General features: G+C 42.5%; 1 protein-coding gene across 3 annotated transcripts in view; it reads left to right on the top strand.

The window, feature by feature from the left end:
* pex7 (peroxisomal biogenesis factor 7) overlaps positions 1–18,899 on the top strand; it is an 87,926-nt gene that overhangs the window by 57,799 nt on the left and 11,228 nt on the right. For all 3 annotated transcript variants that reach the window (XM_033647896.2, XM_033647897.2, XM_033647895.2), the window contains exon 10: positions 5,096–5,195. In XM_033647896.2, coding sequence (XP_033503787.2) covers positions 5,096–5,195 — 100 coding nt within the window. The remainder of the gene's footprint in view (positions 1–5,095; positions 5,196–18,899) is intronic.

Consider the following 18,899-nt stretch of genomic DNA (forward strand, 5'->3'; position numbering starts at 1 on the left):
GGCATTTAATATGCCTCAGTTAGTGCCGTTCCTTGGGTAGGAAGGGTGTATCGTGAGGGCCAGACTCAAAATCTTTCTAGAATTGAGTCTGGATTTCCAGGCTAGAACAGCTGCAGAGTTTTTCCAAATGAAAAATGGAGGCAAAGATCAGTAACAGCCCAGACAAGATTACATCTGACCAGTCTGGTGTATGAAGAGTTCATGATGTCGTCACAGGGAAAATACACCTGTCAATCACCGGATGTACAGCCGAGAGAAGAGAGAAGGCGTTACCTGCTACTGAATCCTGTCAAGATTTCTTCTCATGCAACAACAGGTCTTCCCCATGGGGATAAATGAAGTTTAATCATGTCTAAGTGCTGCTGCATTTTGCTGCACTGAAGCCCAGTTTCTCTCTAAAGCATCTTCATACTGATCGGCCAACTTCTCTTTAAACTCCCTGATTATTTCTTCAGCAGTTTGAGTTTTCGATCAGTGCCAGAGTCGGGGAACAAACTCACTCCGCTCATTAGGAATGAATGTAAACCAGTCTGTACTGCAGTATTGATTAACACACACACACAAACACACACAGACGTACATGTACACACAGGGAAAGGGAGAGTGTGAGCAGTGATTTACACTAACAAGTCACTCAATATATAATATCTCTCAATACCTGACTGTCCCCAGACACCCATCATTCATCCTGTGTGTGTGTGTGTGTGTGTGTGTGTGTGTGTGTTGCAGCTCCAGTATTAATACAGGCCTAATGGAGCCCAATGGGAGCTGCAGTGTTCCCTCTGAAAATGATTTAATTACATTTGCAAAGTGGATGAGTCTGGAGGGAGTGTTTGCTGCGTCAGGGCTTTGGCACACACACACACACACACACACACACACACACCACTCTGTCAAGACCAGGAAGAGGCACAGTCTTTCAATTAGTCTGATTGGCCGCTGCTGCCTGACGTCTGGAGGCAGTGTTTTATTGGCTCTCTGTTTCTTTTCATCTCTCATCTCTCTCAGTCTCCTGCTCTCCTCTTTCTCTTTTACTTCTTACTTATCTCTATTTTTATTAATCTCACTCTGTAGATTGCTTCATTTTTACATCCATCCCTATTAGTGTCTTTTAAAGCCTTCCTCTCTCTGCATATCTCTTACTCATCTTCCTCCTCTCTTTACTGTATTAAATCATGCATAACTGTATGATGTGATAGAGGTCTGATCAGGTGTGTGCTTCCTCTCCACACACAGTCACTCAGCTGTCAGACCTCCACACACATCTGGTTTCTCGGCCTGATGTATTTCGACATTTTTCTTTCTATGGAAACAACACTTAGGGCTCTAGTTTCACAGACCGGGCGAGGCGGGGGCGCAGTGCACCTGCGCTTCGCCAACTGGGTGTGGCCAGGTGGATTTTGCAAGTTTGGCACACCGTGCGCGCTTGCGCAGCTACTCCTCTATCCCACCTCCATCCCTCCTACCTGCGCAAGTTGGAAAGAGGGAGGAGAGAAGGCGTGGAGTGGGTTTTACACACATCACACCAATCAAATGAGCCCCTCTCCTCGCCCTTAAATGCGCCGCGTGAAGGCGTAATGAGAGTTTACTCAATTTACCATGGCAGAAGAGAGCAGCAGCGTCAGACGGCCAAACTTCTCCCAGGAGGAAACTGATGTTTTGGTCCGGGAGGTCCAAGCTCGCAGTGTCCGAATATACGGAACTGCGAGCAGACCTCCACGGGCTGATGATGCAAAGGTAGCATGGGAGGAGGTCACCACAATTGTAAATCAATGTTGCGTTTCTCTCGTGCGCGCGCGCTCTCTTTCTCTCTCGCAGTCTCACTCTGTTTGAGATGAAGATGACAGATGCTGAATATATACTCCCTATCTGATGCTGTGGCTGTTTGTGGTTGGCTGAGAGGGATGTGAACTCATTAGTTTGCAGCTGTGTTAATCAAATCAGGTTGGGTTTCCATTGCACGTGCCAAACGTGCCAAATGGTGCCAATCCCCTTTGATCTGACATCAGCTGTGACGGGACAGTCGATATAGAGATACATTTATGTGCTGATTGCAGATAGTTGCATTGAATAGTGTTTTTTGGGTATTTATTGCATTATTAATGTGCCTGATATTTTGGAAACCTGCCTGTGAGGTTTTGGTGACGTGTGCGCACTGTCTGCCGGTCAGCCAAACTTCGGCTTACACCGGCTGCGCTCTGCCTGCGCTGACAGTAGACCTGGTTTCAGCTGGTGAGCTTTTAGCGCACCTTCGGCGAAGCCTTTTGGCACTAAACTGTCACTGCGCCAAGCTGGATCTGTCAACACCTCCCCCTGCTGTGCCGCCACACCCATCTCAGCGCACCTCGGTCTGTCAAACTACCAAAGTGAGCGCGCCTCGGGTTGCACTGCTCGAAACTAGCTCTGCGCGGGGTTCGCCACCCTGCGCTGCAAGGGGAAACTAGAGCCCTTTATGTCTAAGTGAGAAGGTGAGCTGTTCGTTGCACCAAAATATGAATAATACTGCGACAAAATGACCATTACTAGAATTAGAATTTTTTCCATGGGTGCACAAAAAAAGTCATCATCATAATCTAAAAGGTTATTCCTCTTGCCAACATGAAAGTTCACAGAAAACTTTAATTCAGTCTCTGTATTAGACCAAGAGATGTTTTTGTGTAAATGTGCTTATAGTGTAGCAGTTCGGGTTTCAAATAGGAGTCTAAAATAAGTTGTCATTGTCTGGGGAGCATGAATGTGCTCCGTAAATTGGATTGAAAAGGTCAAGGAGTTCATATATTTATATATAAAAATAATTAGGATTTATCCAGATACTTTGTCATGAAGAATGTTTCGGCCCACTGAAAAAAAAAATGACCTGCTGTGACATTTGATGAAAGGCTGAGGGTTCACCAAAATCAATAGACTTGATCCTCTGGGGACCAAGAATATCAAGTGTCATAGAAATCCAGTCAGTAGACATGTATCATTGTGTCACTGATGTATGAAAAGATCCCTTACCATCAGGCCCAAAGGGAATCAGCAGATTTTTAAAATTGTTTTTAGCAGTGATCCAAAATGAAAATCTGCAGAGTTCTGCATAATATTTATTTTCTTTTTTTGCTCATAATGCGATAGACAGTATTTATTTATGAACCTGAAATTAACTCAAGCAGCTTAATGAACTGCTCAGTAGATTTTAGTAGAAACTTTGAATCAGAAATTTAATTTAATCATGAATGCTTCAAGAAAATATTTAAACGTTTTGAGGAAAAGTCAATTGACAAACTGTGGGACACATGGCCGTTAAAATGGAAGGTTCAGTATGGAGCAGCGAGAACAAACATTCATTTGCCAATCTATAAACAATTTGTAAGCAGTCAAACATTTCTTCTCACTACACCGCTAACTTTGATTTTAATGCTAACTGAATACAACACACGGCTGTCACACCTTTGCACAAGGAGATGGGGGAGACAGTGACAACATTCTGACTTTTACAAGCAGTATCTATATTCCGAAAATCTGCAGGGGCAGATTCTGCATGGGCCTGCTGACCATGCACCAGTGTCTGCAGAAAAAGGTCAAAAAGGTACCAGGATCTTTGGATGTATTTCCTTTGCACAATCAAATATCCGTCCCAGATGGTAGATGGTAGTCTGGCCAATAGTCAAAGAGACATCATGCTCTGGATAAACTGTTAAATGACCAGAAAAACAGACTGACCACGCCTCTCTGGTCTTTGTCCCCTTTGCTGGTAGAGCAATCAGTTCAATTCAATCAATTTTATTTATAAAGCCCAATATCACAAATCACAATTTGCCTCACAGGGCTTTACAACATACGACATCCCTCTGTCCTTAGGACCCTCACAGCGGATAAGGAAAAACTCCCTTTAACAGGGGAAAAAAATGGTAGAAACCTGAGGAGGGATCCCTCTTCCAGGATGGACAGACGTGCAATAGATGTCGTACAGAACAGATCAGCATAATAAATTAACAGTAATCCGTATGACACAATGAGACAGAGAGAGAGACAGAGAGAGAGACAGAGAGAGAGAGAGAGAGAGAGACAGAGATGCAGGACAGATGGTAATGACAGTAGCTTACAACAACATTAATTAAAGTAATAATATAATCAGTATTACAGGCTATTGTAGTACAATATGTTGAAAGTATGTATTAATATCTGGCAGTATACATATGTGACACTAATCATATGTGTATAATAACAGTAGAAGTATGACTAATGACTAATGATAGCAGCATCAGGAGGCATCTGGCAGGACCACGGCAGCAGCACAACCACACACGTCACGCTGTCCAGGCACCGCTGCGATATGAGTTAATCTGAGAGACAGTGGAGCACAAAGGCTCCGGAGAAGAAGCCGAGTTAGTGACATCCAGAATGGCCGAGTTAGCAAGATACAGTAACAGGACATGAGAGAGAGAGAGACAAGGAGAGAAGGTGCTCGGTGTATTATAGGGGGGTCCTCCGGCAGACTAGGCCTAAGTCAGCCTAACTAGGGGCTGGTACAGGGCAAGCCTGAGCCAGCCCTAACTATAAGCTTTATCAAAGAGGAAAGTCTCAAGTCTAGTCTTAAACGTGGAGACGGTGTCTGCCTCCCGGACCTTAACAGGAAGATGAAGAGCAAAACTAATGTAAAATTTTCTTTTCTTCACAGTTATTGTCTTTATTTTAAAACTGTTTTAATTAGAAGCTGAGCGATCGGTTTAAAAATACTATTACGATATTTTTAGTGAGAATTGTAGCAATGATACGATAGTATCACAATACTTGTGTGACATATCATGTTTGTGAATCATACATACATACATACATAGAGTATATTTGACATATCGCCCACCCCTACTTCTTTTCAGTTTTTTCGTGGGGTCTATTGGCATGTAAAATAATCTGTGATAATTTCTCCTTTTCAGAAACTCAAAACTATGAAATGTCAAAATTTTCTGTTCAAAGATTTATTTTACATTTTACCTACATTTTAAGGATCTTGACTTTTTACTGTTTAATCTTTTAGAAAGCTGTTGGTGTAATGTAAGTCATATGTCATATGTGTCATATGAGTCGTGTGTGTGTGTGTGTGTCTTTGTAGGTTCTGGGACTACAGTAGGAACCAGCCTCTTCTGGACACTGTGGAACATCACTCAGAGTTTGTCTGTGGACTAGACTTCAACCTGCATATCCCCAACCAGGTAACACACACACACACACACACTTCTTCTTCTTTTACTCAAACGGTTAATTTTTCAGTATCACCTGAGGTTGACCTTATCTAAAGTTCACATAGACATTGCAGAGACATCGTTCGGAAACCTACCACCTGTGCTTAACCCTGTGATGACTGGAGCTGTGTTGTTGCAGCTCCTGCTTTGGTTTCCTGCAACAAAGTGGACTCAGGTCAGGGCCAGTAGAAGTGCAGTGATATTTATGGATCGCTGTCTTTGGGAAGGTGCAAATCTCGTTGTATTGGACTGTTGTGGTGAAGACGCTGCTGATACTAGAGGTGCAGTTACACTCCACCAGAGGAAGGGAAATGGTTTTAAAAAGGAGGTCTGCACCGTCGCAACGTGTAGGTAAATTTCTGGCGAGGTACATGCCAGGCTACAGTGTAGGGTACCCAGTTACACAGATCCTACGCCGTAGGTACAGCATTGATTAAAGGCATTAGTATAAACTTTAACATCCTATAAGCTAGTTCTTTTCTAGCATAACCCGACCTTAAAAGCAACGCTCTTGATTTTGTTCACATAAATAAAACATGGATATAAGCAGATGAAACAAGCTTCCTTCTCAGGATGTCTTGGCTCACTCTCAGGGACATGGAGAAGAGTTCACATATTTGGGGGAAATAAACCTGCGGAGATGGTCCTTCTTGTGAAGGAACCACAGATCTGTTAAGAGACCTGTAAAAACAAAGGTCGGTCATTTTTTGTATGTAGGCTCAAGGAGGACTGCACAGTCAGAAAACAGTGGTATTTATTTCTATTAATTCATGAATTTCCTGCCGACTGTCGCACTGTATGCCCAAAGTAAAACCGGAACCGAGCTCACAGAGAGATGGATGACTGGTTTACAACGAGAATTAGCCTTAAGACTGTGTATTTCTGTCATATTCTGAATTTGCATCTTTGATAGTAATAAATAATTATTATACAAAAAGAAAATTTGCAGTATTTGCATTTTCCCGAGTTGTGTTCCAGATTTAGGAGTTTATCTTTCTTCCTTTTCTCACCTCTTTGTCCTCCCGTCAAGTCTGTGGGTGACCACTGAGTCACCGTGTCTACATCCAGTTCTCTATCTGTTTGTGAGTGTTCGCGGTAGTTCTGGAAAATGGGGCCATCCATCAAAGTGTCTGCACATGAGCAGGCCGAGGTTAACCCACACACAGTCACACACAGTAGCGCAGGGCTGTCTGGCAGCTGTGCGTCGGGGTTGAGAAGCAGTGAGTTGAAAAGGCCACTCGCGTCTAATCCAGTTTTTTGGCTAATTTGGAAAGGCGGTGTCTGAGATCAGCCTGATGTCAGCGGATAAATGCGTGGGAAACAGTGACAAAAAAGAAAAAACATTCTGGGATGGGCGCTGTGATTTGGGAAATGAGTGTTGAAGACTCCTCTGTGACCTGAGGTTATCACCCGGCCGTTACTACATCAGTTTGAAACTCTTCAAGGAAAGTTTAGCTTTCTTAGAACGGCTTTAAAAATGCCTCCAGCCTTTATAATGTGATATATTTTCATGTGTCCACGTACTCACATAGAAAAAGAGTGGCTTTGCATGTTTTAGCCCATTAACTACAAATGATGCATAACACCACTGCTCACCATTTTCCAAAGCGTACCATTAAGGTTGAGATTGATTTCCCACCTTCAGGGTGGATATCGGATTCACTTCATTTCAGTAACACTGTGAAAACCAACCAGCAGAGCCAGGTTTGAAAACTTTTCCACGAGACGCCAACACCCAATGATGTGAGTCGACTCAGTGGTGTTGTGAAGAAGGTTTTGAGTCACAAATAATAAAACATCAGCTTCTGGACACTGTGAATATAAACTCTAGATCTGAGGGCAGTTTGCAAGATGTTTGTTTCTGGACCCAAGTGTGTGACGGACGGACTGAACAATCGAAGTGACCATCTGTTGCTTCTGCTTGAGTGGTTCAACTTTTAAGGCAACAAAATATTTAGCTGAGCTATCTCAATCAAGTCTCTGCAGGTTCAATTTTGTGGCATCTGTGTTTCTTCCTGAAATGAATCCACACATTGGACTGTTTCTTTTTCCCCGCCATGACTTCTTCTTGTTGCAAGTTTCCAGCAGTTTAGACACATGAGTTTGATGTCATTGTTTTCCAATGTGCAAATGTCGGAAAAAAATACGCGCGCATCAATAAAAGGAATTGATAAGCTCAGAGGCGTATGATTCCAATGGATTGAACAATTGGGAACCGATTCTTGATTCCCAGCCCTGATCACTTTGCTCCAGGCAACAAGCCAAAATGTCTGGGAATCACTGTTTCAGTCGATGAGCTAAAACTTGTAAAATCCCTGATGTGATCCTTTAAATTTTAGTCTATGCAGCATGTGAATTCTTATCTAGGACACAGTCTTTAATGCTTTTTACCTCAGACAAAACCTGCCTCATAGATTACTGCAGCTTGTCCTTGAGAAATTTACAAATCAGTCGGATGTGGAGCTGTCCCTGGTTCTGAAGCTGCTGCTCTGACAGTGGATGAGTCTGAGGATATACATTGTTTTCTTAATAGCAACAAAGCCCATATTCTTTCATCACAGTGTAGTTTATTTTAACTCAATCCCACACATACCATCCTGTTGCCACTAATGCTCATGAGAGCACCAAATGTGGATTAATCCACCGCTGAAAATAGTCCCCAACATTTGCACTGTTTCCTCGTGTTTGTTTGATAAAAACTTCACTGAGCAGCTGTTTTAGGAAATTAGTGTCTTTTTATGCCTCCACGTTCGTATAGCTGTGGGAGTGGGCAGTATGTTTTGGGGTTGTCCATCCATCCATCCATCCTATCCTTGTGAACACAATATCTCAAGAATGCCTCAAGAGAATTTCTGTCCACTTGGACTCAACAATTAAGTGATCAGTTTTTGGTGTTCATAGGTCAAAGGTCAAGGTCACTGTGACCTTTTCCGTCTCATTTTTGTCAACATAATATCTGAAAAACACCTCAAAGGAATTTCTTCATATTTGCACTAAAATTGAAACTTGAGGATGACTGTTGTGGAAGTTCTCTGCTTCTGGTGAAGAATGAAGAAAGAGCCTTCTGCCTGCCGACAAGGTTTTTATTTTATTGGCAAAGAAAAGGTCAATCAACACACGAGCGGTCAGAATGAAGAAAGACCTCAAGCAGGGGAAGGCCTAAACATTTATACCTGAGGAACGCCTCTTAAGGTGTGATTCACACTCTTTTGTCTGCTGCAGGTATTGGCATCGACCCCCTAGGGTGTGTTTCACACCTGGGGTATCCTGCAGGGTTTTGTATCCAGGTGGGAGGTTAAGATTCTAGACATCACAATTTCAAACACAAAAGGACCTGGTATCTTGGTGAGAAAGCGGGAGGTGGGGTATCTCAGGTGGTTGAAAACACAAAGAAATTGGAATTAAAATTACAATGACCTGGTAAGATTTTGATGGTCAAAGGTCAAGGTCGCTGTGACCTTGCCTCCATCTCATTCTCGTGAAAACAGTATCTCAAGGACAGCTTGAGGGACTTTCTTCAAATTTGGCTCAAATGTCCGCTTGGACTCAATGAACGCATTACTTTTTGGTGGTCAAAGGTCAGGGTCACTGTGACCTTGTCTGTCTCATTTTTGTGAATGTGGTATCTTAAGAATTTGGTACAAATGGTCACTTGGATTCAACAATGAACTGATTGGGTTTCGGTGGTCAAATGTCAGAGTGACCTTGCATCTGTCTCATTCTCATGAACACAATATCTCAAGAGCACCTTGAGGGAATTTCTTCAAATTTGGCACAAACATTCACTTGGACTACAGAATAATTTGATTCAAATTTTGTGGTGAAAGGTCAAGGTCAGCGCAACCTCACATAATATCAAGACGTCATATGCTAATTATAACAAAACTTCACACAAATGTCTAGCAGGATAAAATATTGATGTGATGACATTTTATATCCAGAAGGTCAAAGGTCAGCTTGACTGTGACATCGTCATGTTTTAACGTCATATCTCAGGAACAGAAGGGGAGACATTTGGTCAGATACTGAATTGGTGACTCTAATCTTGAAACTGTGCTGATTGTATAGATCTTCTGAAACTATTTATTTCTGTATTCAGAGATTTATCTCTTCTGTAGGACTCAATGGGCGTGGAGCTGAGAGCCACAGAAGCTTTTACAGGTGCTGTTAGTCTTTTTATGGAATTCATTGACAACAACAAAAATATATCTCAGATTGCTTTTGCTGCAGAGTTGCCTTCACATTATCCTCTCCGCCTCCACTTTACACTTTCACTTCACAGCTTTATTTCCTCAACACGCACCTTTTATCACGAGTTCTCACACAGAACCAATAATAGCTCACTGGAAAATCGGGGTGAGGACTTTTCCAGGACGCAGATAATGACGAGGTGGAAGTGCGTACGTGATAATGCCTCATGGGCCGGGGGGTTGAAACCAAGACGTCACAGTAAACAGTCCGTATCCCACGGCAACCGATCACAGGTTGTGAAGCTGTCCCAATTGCAGAGTTCCCCTTTCCAGTCTGACAGACAGTGTTCGGGCTGCATGTACATGTTTGTGTCGACAAGAGAGATGCAGTAATGAGCTGTATTGTTCCTGTTGTTTGAGAATACGTGTGTGTGTGTGTGTGTGTGTGTGTGGGAAGAGGCAACAGCAGTAATGAGCTGTATTGTTAGTTATGTTGTTATCAGACATGTCATTACAGAGAAGCAGGCTGTTTAACACACACACACACACTTACAAACAGCTGTGACAGTGTTAAGGACCTTACAGTGACCTCACACACCAGATCTCTCCGCTGTTTTCAGTGTTTCTGTCCTACATTGTGTCGTCCCCCCAACCCTCTCCATCTTTGATTTTCTCTGTTTCTCACTGGCTCATTTTTTCCACCTCTTCGATATACATATTTTTTTCTATATGCCGGCTTTTCTCAAGATATTCCCAGTGATATTGTGAATAAGAAGAATACAATAATTAATAGTAATGTAGATGGAATAATTGTTTGTTTGTAGGCCTGTCATGATAATTACAATATTGATTTACACAACATATGTATATGACCTTGATCATCTTGCTGACATCAGTGTTGCCCATTGTGTTGTAATATGTGTTAACAGCATGGTTCTCCCTGACCATTATAATGTTGTGACTAAAACAATTTGCGTGAGTGACTTCCATGTAAAGACGTAATTAGACATGAACTCCCATCGGGCAGTGTGATGGATGTGAGAGACGCGACGCAAATGAATCAAAATTCGCAAATTTTGCGGCACAAATTAAGCAAGTAGCACAATTTTGCCTCACACGCTTACTCGAGAGAGGTGAAAAATCTGAACTTCAGTGACCAATTTGCACCGCAATAGCCATTCAGCAATAAGGTCCTCCGATGACATATGTCGCTGAGGTTGTACTGGCGGAAGTTCATTCATCAGTTCAGAGATTTCAAGTGAGTGTGACACGAGTCAACGCAAAATATTCTAGAGTTCAAATTCATTTGGTGTGAACACAACATAGGAGTGTAGCGCAGTGATTCTCCATTTGGATTCTTGGTGAAAGTCAGGCACTGCTGGGCCTTCTTGACCAGATGGGAGGTGTTTAGGATTTAGGTCAGGTTCTTGGACAGAGGTATGGAACCAGTCTGTTGGTTCATGTGCGTAGGATTCTGAGTCTGCCTGAGGGTAGGGTGGAAAACAGGTGGTGTCCAGGATGTGAGGGGTCCCTCCTGATGTTAGAGGTCCGCTCCAGTGGACATCTCTTAGGTTAAGGAGAGCTGAGCTGATGATCAACTGAGCTGTTTTTATTATCCGACGTAAGTACTTCCTGTCTGCAGTGGTGCAGCAAGAGTACCAGACTGTACAGCAGTAAGTCAGGACACTCTCAGTGGTGCAGGGGTGGAAGTTGATCAAAGAGGTGTTTAGAGTGTCTGTTGAACCTTAGGGTCTTTGGGATTAACAGATGCTGGTGGGCCTTTTTGACCAGACGGGAGGTGTTTAGGATTCAGGTCAGGTTCTTGGCGTTCTCGGAACCCATCGGCTGTATTCGGCGTCTGACTTCCGGCAGACGGTGGCGATACAGCCTCTGGGGACAGACCCCCGATTTTTTGGCATTCCGGTTTGATTTGGGCAGAGGAGGCAAATTTCCGTTTCCAACTTCCATTTATATTTAAGTACATATGCTGAACCATTGCAATGGATTCAGAGTTTGCAGTGACAGCAATTATGTTCTGCCTCGTTAGTTCACCGCACGGACCGTTTAACCTGGCAACAACTGCAGCCGGCTCAAACATGATTGGTCAATATCACGTGGACTACAAACAGCCTACAACCGGAAACCAGGGCTCTTCCGCTCTTCTTCCGGAGGCAAGATCTCCGGGGTTTGCCTACAGACTCTACATTCACTGAATGTAGAGTCTGTATATAGAGACTAGGTTCTTGGATATGTGGAGTTTCAGGAACTTGAAACTGGCCACCCACCTCCTCCCCACTGATGCGTAATCCAGTGTTATGTGTTTTTTTATTCTTTTTTCGTGGTTGGCTTTAGGAAGAAAGAACAGGGTTAAACTTTACATTCAAACAGGAAGTGAACACTGGCCTCCCTGGTGAAAGTCAGTAGTTGTTGAACCCATCCACCAAACCAAACTTTTTGCTCCCATAAATTATGTCGTTGTCTGGCCATGGTTCCCTCTGACACCGCAGTATCATGCCAACATGAAAGGACAGGTTTTTTTTCGTCAGTGTCTGACGCTGGAGGTCACTACCCAAGTGCTGCTGTGTGACACCTTCAGAATGAGACTGGCTTACGTTGTATACCCATTACATCAGTGGCATAAAATGGTCTCAAACTGGCTATGATATTGTTTACCGTAAGTATTTCTGAGCGGATATATCGTCCATCAAAAGCAGTTATCATGACAGGCTTAAATGTTTGTTTGTTTGTTGTTGATTTTTTTACACTATAACTACTTTTACTCTGTTGTACTCCCTGTAATTCTTCAGATTTTGTCAGTTCAGCACATACGAACAAACGCATGAATGTAGACTTAAAATATTAATGATCACATCTGGTCCTCAGAAGTCACGGTGCAGTGACTCTCCAGTTCATATTGTGTGTATGTGTGTGTGTGTGTGTGTGTGTGTGTGTGTGTGTGTGTGACATTGACAGCTGTGATCTACTGTTCCTTCCTCATCATTGCGATTGGCTGATTCAGCTCTTTGTTCTCCATGGTGACCACTGACCGCAGCTGCCATGTCTCCATGTGGGTGGTTACACATGCACGTGCACGTGTGTGTCTGTGTCTTTTCATCCTCATCAGGACGACCCTTGACTCGTCTCTTGATTGAAAGCCTCTGCACAACCTTTGTTTCTTGTACACAGGCGTGTAGGAGAAATTCTCCACTGACTGCAGTAGAGACAAACACAGTGCGGTGTCGTCTTACCTGAATGTAAAAATGTTTAGAAATAGTTTTTCAGCCCTCAGACATTTTTCAGGTTAAATGGACCACAACAGGAAACAGTGAGAACAAATAAGCCTCACAAGGACAGATAGATGTAGAAAATTCTCTGAAATCATGAGGTCATGTTTCTGGCATTTTGAGAGCCATTTTATTATTGTGATTTATGAGCAAAGCATCAGTAACCTTAGTGATGCCAAAAGCACAATAAAATGTAAAAATGTAATGTGAAACTTAAGTTTTCTACTTAGGAAATAGTTTTTCTTATATATGCCTTTTAAAAAAGTGTATCAAACCTTCATTAAATCCACCATCAACATTGAGACTGGCAGCTGTTATAATCTGCTGCTACTATGCAATTAATTTGCAAGTGCAATTTAATTAATTTAGCCTATGTTAAGTCAAGCTAGAGTGGAGAAGCAATTTATTTCTGTAACAACCACAATTTCATAAAATATACCAAAGTATCATCAGCATATGTGTTTGTACCTGCTGCATCAGTGACACCAACCAAAGCATTTTTTAATTTCATTTTATTTCATATTATTATTACAGCTTATTTTCACAGCTTTAGATCTTTTTTCTATCAGTAATTATCACATCACATTCACCATGTTAATTTCTGAGCTCTCAGACCATGGTGACATCACTTTTGAAGCATGAGCAGTCAGACGATCAGACTAAAATGGGATTTACACTTCTGCGTTGAATACATACTGCACCCATGGCGTAGGCTCTGCATAGACACGTACCCTACGCTGTAGCCTGACATATACCACCCCAGAAATGTAACCACATGTCGCAGTGAAGCAGATCTCCTGTCTATTTTTGTAAGCTGAAAACAATTTTTCCCTACAAATTCAACATGTTAACATTATCAGCATAAGCCAATGACATTTTACATTGCATAAATTAGCCTAGCGGCTAGCAGAATTATTTTTTCTACTCATGTGAATACATTACACACAGGACTTAAAATGCCATTGTGTGAGGGCTTTATTGTCTTCAAAATTTCTTATGTGTGATATAGAAGTAAATAAAAGCTTTGTTTCAGTCAGGGGGTCTGCATCACAGTAAGGGCCCGTGTCTACGCATAGCCTACATTACAGGTACGACATTAGTTTAGTATAAATCCTGCCTGACCTATCAGACTTTGTTGTATTGATGTCATCGCGTTCTCAGGTCTATGGATCATAAGAAAAAGAAGATTATTAGTGATTATTCAGTGGTGGGATGACATGAAGTGAAATTTTTAATTAAAATCGCTTAAATTGCAAACATTATTCCTTTCAAATCAGCCCAACTTTAATGTAATGTAACTTTAGAAAATGTAATCAGCAGTTCTCTTAAGAGCTTGAGTCAGAGGACATGGAAGGCCATCCATATTTTTTTAGTGGCAGTATACTAATATTCCATCTATCTATTTTCATCCGCTTATTCGGGGCAAGGTCACGGGGTCAGTACTCCAAACTTTCCTCTCCCCAGTGACGTTTTCCAGCTTCTCCTGGAGGATCCCTAGGCATTCTCAGGCCAGATGAGATGTATCATTTCTCCAGCATGTTCTGGGTCTGCCCTGGAGCCTCCCACCAGTTGGACATGCCTGAAAAACCTCTAACAGGAGGCGCCCAGGAGGATCCTGACCAGATGCCTGAACCACCACAACTGACCCCTCATGACATGAAGGAGCAGCAACTCTACTCTGAGTTCTCTCTGGATGTTTGAGCTCCTCATCCTTTTTCTGGGGCTAAGCCCAGCCAGACTATGGACGAAGCTCATTTTGGCCACTTGTATCTGTGATCTCATTCTTCTGGTCACTACCCAGAGCTCATGGTCATAGGTGAGGGTTGGGACATAGATTGACCAGAACATCAAAAGCCTTGCCTTCTGGCTCAGCTCCCTCTTCAGTGAACCAGGGCCTCAGACTTGCCCCAGTGCCTGCTGGAGGTCACAGTGTGATGAAGCCAATAGAGTCACATCATCTGCAAAATTCAGAGATGCAATTCTGAGGTCTACAAACCAGACCAGACCCCCCCCCCCCCCCCCCCCACCCCGCTGTGCCTCGAGATAAAATATTACAGAATGTTTGTGAATCACTGCAGGTGTGGCGAACGTAAAGCTGAGATGCAGTTAAAGACTTTTAGGGAAATGTTGTGCTGCATTAGCATTTTGTTGAAAATGAACTCACACATCATTTCCATAAACACGGCTGCCGGGTTCAGTAATCCTGACATCAGGCTAATCTGCTGCACACTCAGCGATGCCACACTATCCATCCCACTGAGCGATATCTAACTCTTCTTCTACTACTTTTGTCTTTGCTTTATTGTCTCTACTCTCACCACCACTCCATCCTTTCTTTCCTCACATTCTTGTTCTTCCCTCCAGACTCTGTCTGCTCCTGTGCTTTAATTTCCTCCTCTGATATCAGTGCTGACATGTTCTTATCTCCTCTCTTCTTCTTCTCATCACTCCTTGCCCTGATCACTTACTCTTTCCTTTTCTCTCACACACTTCCTCCCCGGTGTGGTCTCTGGTCTTATCCAGGCGTAGCCACATGTGCCTGATGGATCACCCTCCTTAAGGCACTGCTGGCCAAACACACACACACACACACACACACACACACACACACACTAACGTACTTACACACAATCCGGCATACAGGACCTTTGCTTTTTTGGTGTGTGTGTGTGTGTGAGGGAGAGATAGGATGAGGTGATAGATCATACAGGAATGCAGGATGACAACCATTTGCAAGACTGAAGGTTGGTACATTTATAAATGTTGTTTCTTATAACTGCCACAGTTACATTTGTACTGGTATGCTGATACGTGATTCTGTCCGCGGTACAGTACGACTGCAAATGGCAGCACAGGATGTTTTTGGTGTATTTGTGGTACCAATACGAAGCATAAACACCCTCTTTATGTTTATTACTGTCAACAAATCCCATAAAAACACCCACAATATGATGTCAGTCTCTAAATACTTGACAATTTTTAGATACACTTTTTGCACAAAAATACCAATTTATCTCTGATTCCAGCTTCTCAAATGTAATTTGCTGCATTTTTCTCCTATTTCATTGTAAACTGAACATGTTTTGGACTTTAAAAAAAAACAAGTTCTTTTGTTTGGACAGAACAAGATTTGGACAACAACATGGACTCTTGGAAATCATGACGGACCTTTTGCACTATTTTATGACTTTACAGACAAAAACAGTTAATCGATTAATCAAGTTCATGATCAACCCAATCACTAGAATAAATGTTGGCATTGTATGTTTCTGCAAACCACGGAAACATTACATTTGTATGTTATTATGTAGCAGAAATGCTAAAATTTTACCTTTCAACAGTGCTGTGGTTAATGTGTGGATAGGTTTAGGCACAAAAAAAGAAAAAAAATGGTGCCTATGGTTAGGAAAAGATCTTGCTTTGGCTTAAAAAATAGCTTTTCATCCCACTATGCCGGCTGGAAATGCAGCAACGTCTAAATTAACAATTGTTTTTGTGGCACTATTGTTGCAGGAATTGTAGCAATATCTCGGTAAAAAATGGCTACTTTCTCACGTTAAATAACAACTGCTTCTTGTGGCATTACCATGGCAGCAAACACAGTAGTGTTGATTTAAATCATCCTCTTTTTTGGCACCATCCCGGCAGGAAACAACTATCATACATTAAATAACAACTGCTTCTTGTGACATTAGGGGGCGATCACACAGAAATGAGACGCTACAAACACGGACGCTTCAAAGACGCTTGAAACGCTGGAAGCGCTTATTCAGTGCGCGCTACACAAAAAAAAAAAACAGCAAGGAGCGCCTGTGGAGCGGGGGTGCATGTGCAACACACACACACACCTCCTGTCATCTCCCTATGTCTCCCCTTGAATATAGTGTTTCCCTCAAAGACAGTAGAGACAGTAGCTTACATGAAACTATCATGAGCTATCAAATCAAATCCAACTTTGTTTATACAGCACTTTTCATACATAAAAATGCAGCACAAAAACTGTGCACTACGAAATAAGGTCACCAGCCCTCTCACATATCCCACTGTCTGAAAGTTAACTAGCTGCTACAATGGCTAGCTAGCTAGCTAGCATATTATCGTCGGTCGTCAATTACATTGTACTCACCAGACAAATTCATTGCGCTGCTCACACAGCTCCATGCGTGTCTCCTCCTGTGTTTGTTCGAGTACTGAGGTGTGCGTGTGTTGTATAATTCATCAAAATCAAATATTGTCAGGATATATTTCTCGTCTTCGGATTGCATTGTGTTGTCTGTCGCTTGTAACTGCTGTAACTGCCACAACAAAACAGGAAGGAGGATTTGATTGGCTGCCTGGGCCAATGACGACAATGACGAATGGTGCTACTGGCGTCTGACACTCAAAAAGTTGAAAATATTTTAACTTCTCAGCGTCTACATGCATCTAAAAAGAAGCGTCTACAAAAACCCGTGTCTAAAAAGACGCTTGAACGCCGGTCAGAGGCGCCGTGTCATAGGAAAACAATGGTTTTACTGGCGTCGCGTTTCTAGCGTCTCATTTCTGTTTGATCTCCCCCTTATCCTGGCAGCAAACATAGTGGTCTCAGTTAAAAACAACTGCTTCTCATGGCACTGCCCTGACACGAAACACAACAGTGTCACGGTAAAAAACAACCACTTCTTGTAGCACTATCCTGGCTGGAAATGCAGCAGTGTCTAGTTAAGAAGCAACTGCTGTTGGAGGCGCTATCCCGGGCAGGAAATGTAACTATCTCACATTAAATAACAACTGTTTTTCGTCGCACTATCCTCAATGGAAGCGCAGTGATGGGTTGCTAAAAACACTGATATTTGGTGGCTAAAAAGTTGCTGGAAACACAGCAATGACTCACCAAAATAAAAACAAATGTTGTCGTTTGTTAGTCTTAAACTGTGGTCTGCAGCTTGGCAGGCATGTCGGCTAGGTGTCACATTATCCACCATCCCCTCCACATCTCAATGACAAAATCAGCTCATATACTGCGTCACTTTAGAAACACTGATATGATACCTACGAAACGTACAAATGTAACGAACCAGTGGTTTGCAGAAGCGTACAGTGACAGCAGGTAATTGGTAGTTGCTGTATGTGGTACTGCACATTATTTGTGAGTTGTGATTTTAAAGCATTAAAATGAATCTGTTTACTACCTGAGCACATGACAACCCCTTCTTCACTTTGTCACTGGTGAAGTGTCATAAAGCCGTCACTCAAAGCCTCGTTACCATGACAATTTAACAGTGATAACAAGTGTATTGTGCTGTATGACGGCTGTGTGCCTCTCCCCTGAGAGGACATAACTACTACAAGCTTATTAGTGTTTTAATTATTGTTCCTTTATTCATCTTTTTTCTCTTTATTAGAAATTTTTAAAAGACCTTTTAGAAGATGTGAAATATTAGTCAGACTTTGAACTTGCTTTTATATTGCCTTTAGTCTTGTCTTCTTGTATTCCTCCTCCTTTTTACCGCTGCTCCTCCCCTCATTACACATCTTGTCATTCCTCTCTCTCTCTCTTTCTTTGTGCTTTGCTGCAGTCTTGGCCGGTGTGTGTGCCTTTCCATTACAACCGGCTGTTAAAGTTAATTAAAGAAGGGCATTCCTCTCCTCAATGGCTGACTCACTGCACGACTACTTTGCTTACTCATGCTCTGTATGGCTGTTCAGCTTGTTGACTCACTGATTCAAAGATCGGTCAGGATAACAAAACAAGCAGAAGGACGGCCTGATGGTTTGGAGAGAGGGTGATAATGTGATGATGAAATGCATATGTGTACAGAGCAAACATACGATGTAAACATATGTTATTGAGAGCCAACCATCTGCATGTTTTCACTCCAACCAAAGAAACCGAATAAGTCAGAGCACATTAATATGTCAGATTAGAAAACAATTAAATCCATTGTCCTGGAGGGTAGTAACAAACTATGAATTTAGTCGCTTAGTTCAGAGGATTTGTTGTCATTACTGTGTGTCCAGGGTCAGAACCACATGGTCGTCAGTGAATCAGCTAAGAGCCACAATCTAAGACCCTTACAGACAAGAGGAGTTGTTGCCTCTGTTCACCTCAGTGGGAGTCTCATGGTGGCTTTGCTGTCAGTGGAGCAGCAGCAGAGGAGGAGGGGGATGCGGTCGCCAACCATGAACAGGCACAGATTCGTCTGTTTTTTGATGCTGCA

Source organism: Epinephelus lanceolatus, chromosome 13, assembly GCF_041903045.1.
Source record: "Epinephelus lanceolatus isolate andai-2023 chromosome 13, ASM4190304v1, whole genome shotgun sequence".
NCBI classification, from domain to species: domain Eukaryota; kingdom Metazoa; phylum Chordata; class Actinopteri; order Perciformes; family Serranidae; genus Epinephelus; species Epinephelus lanceolatus.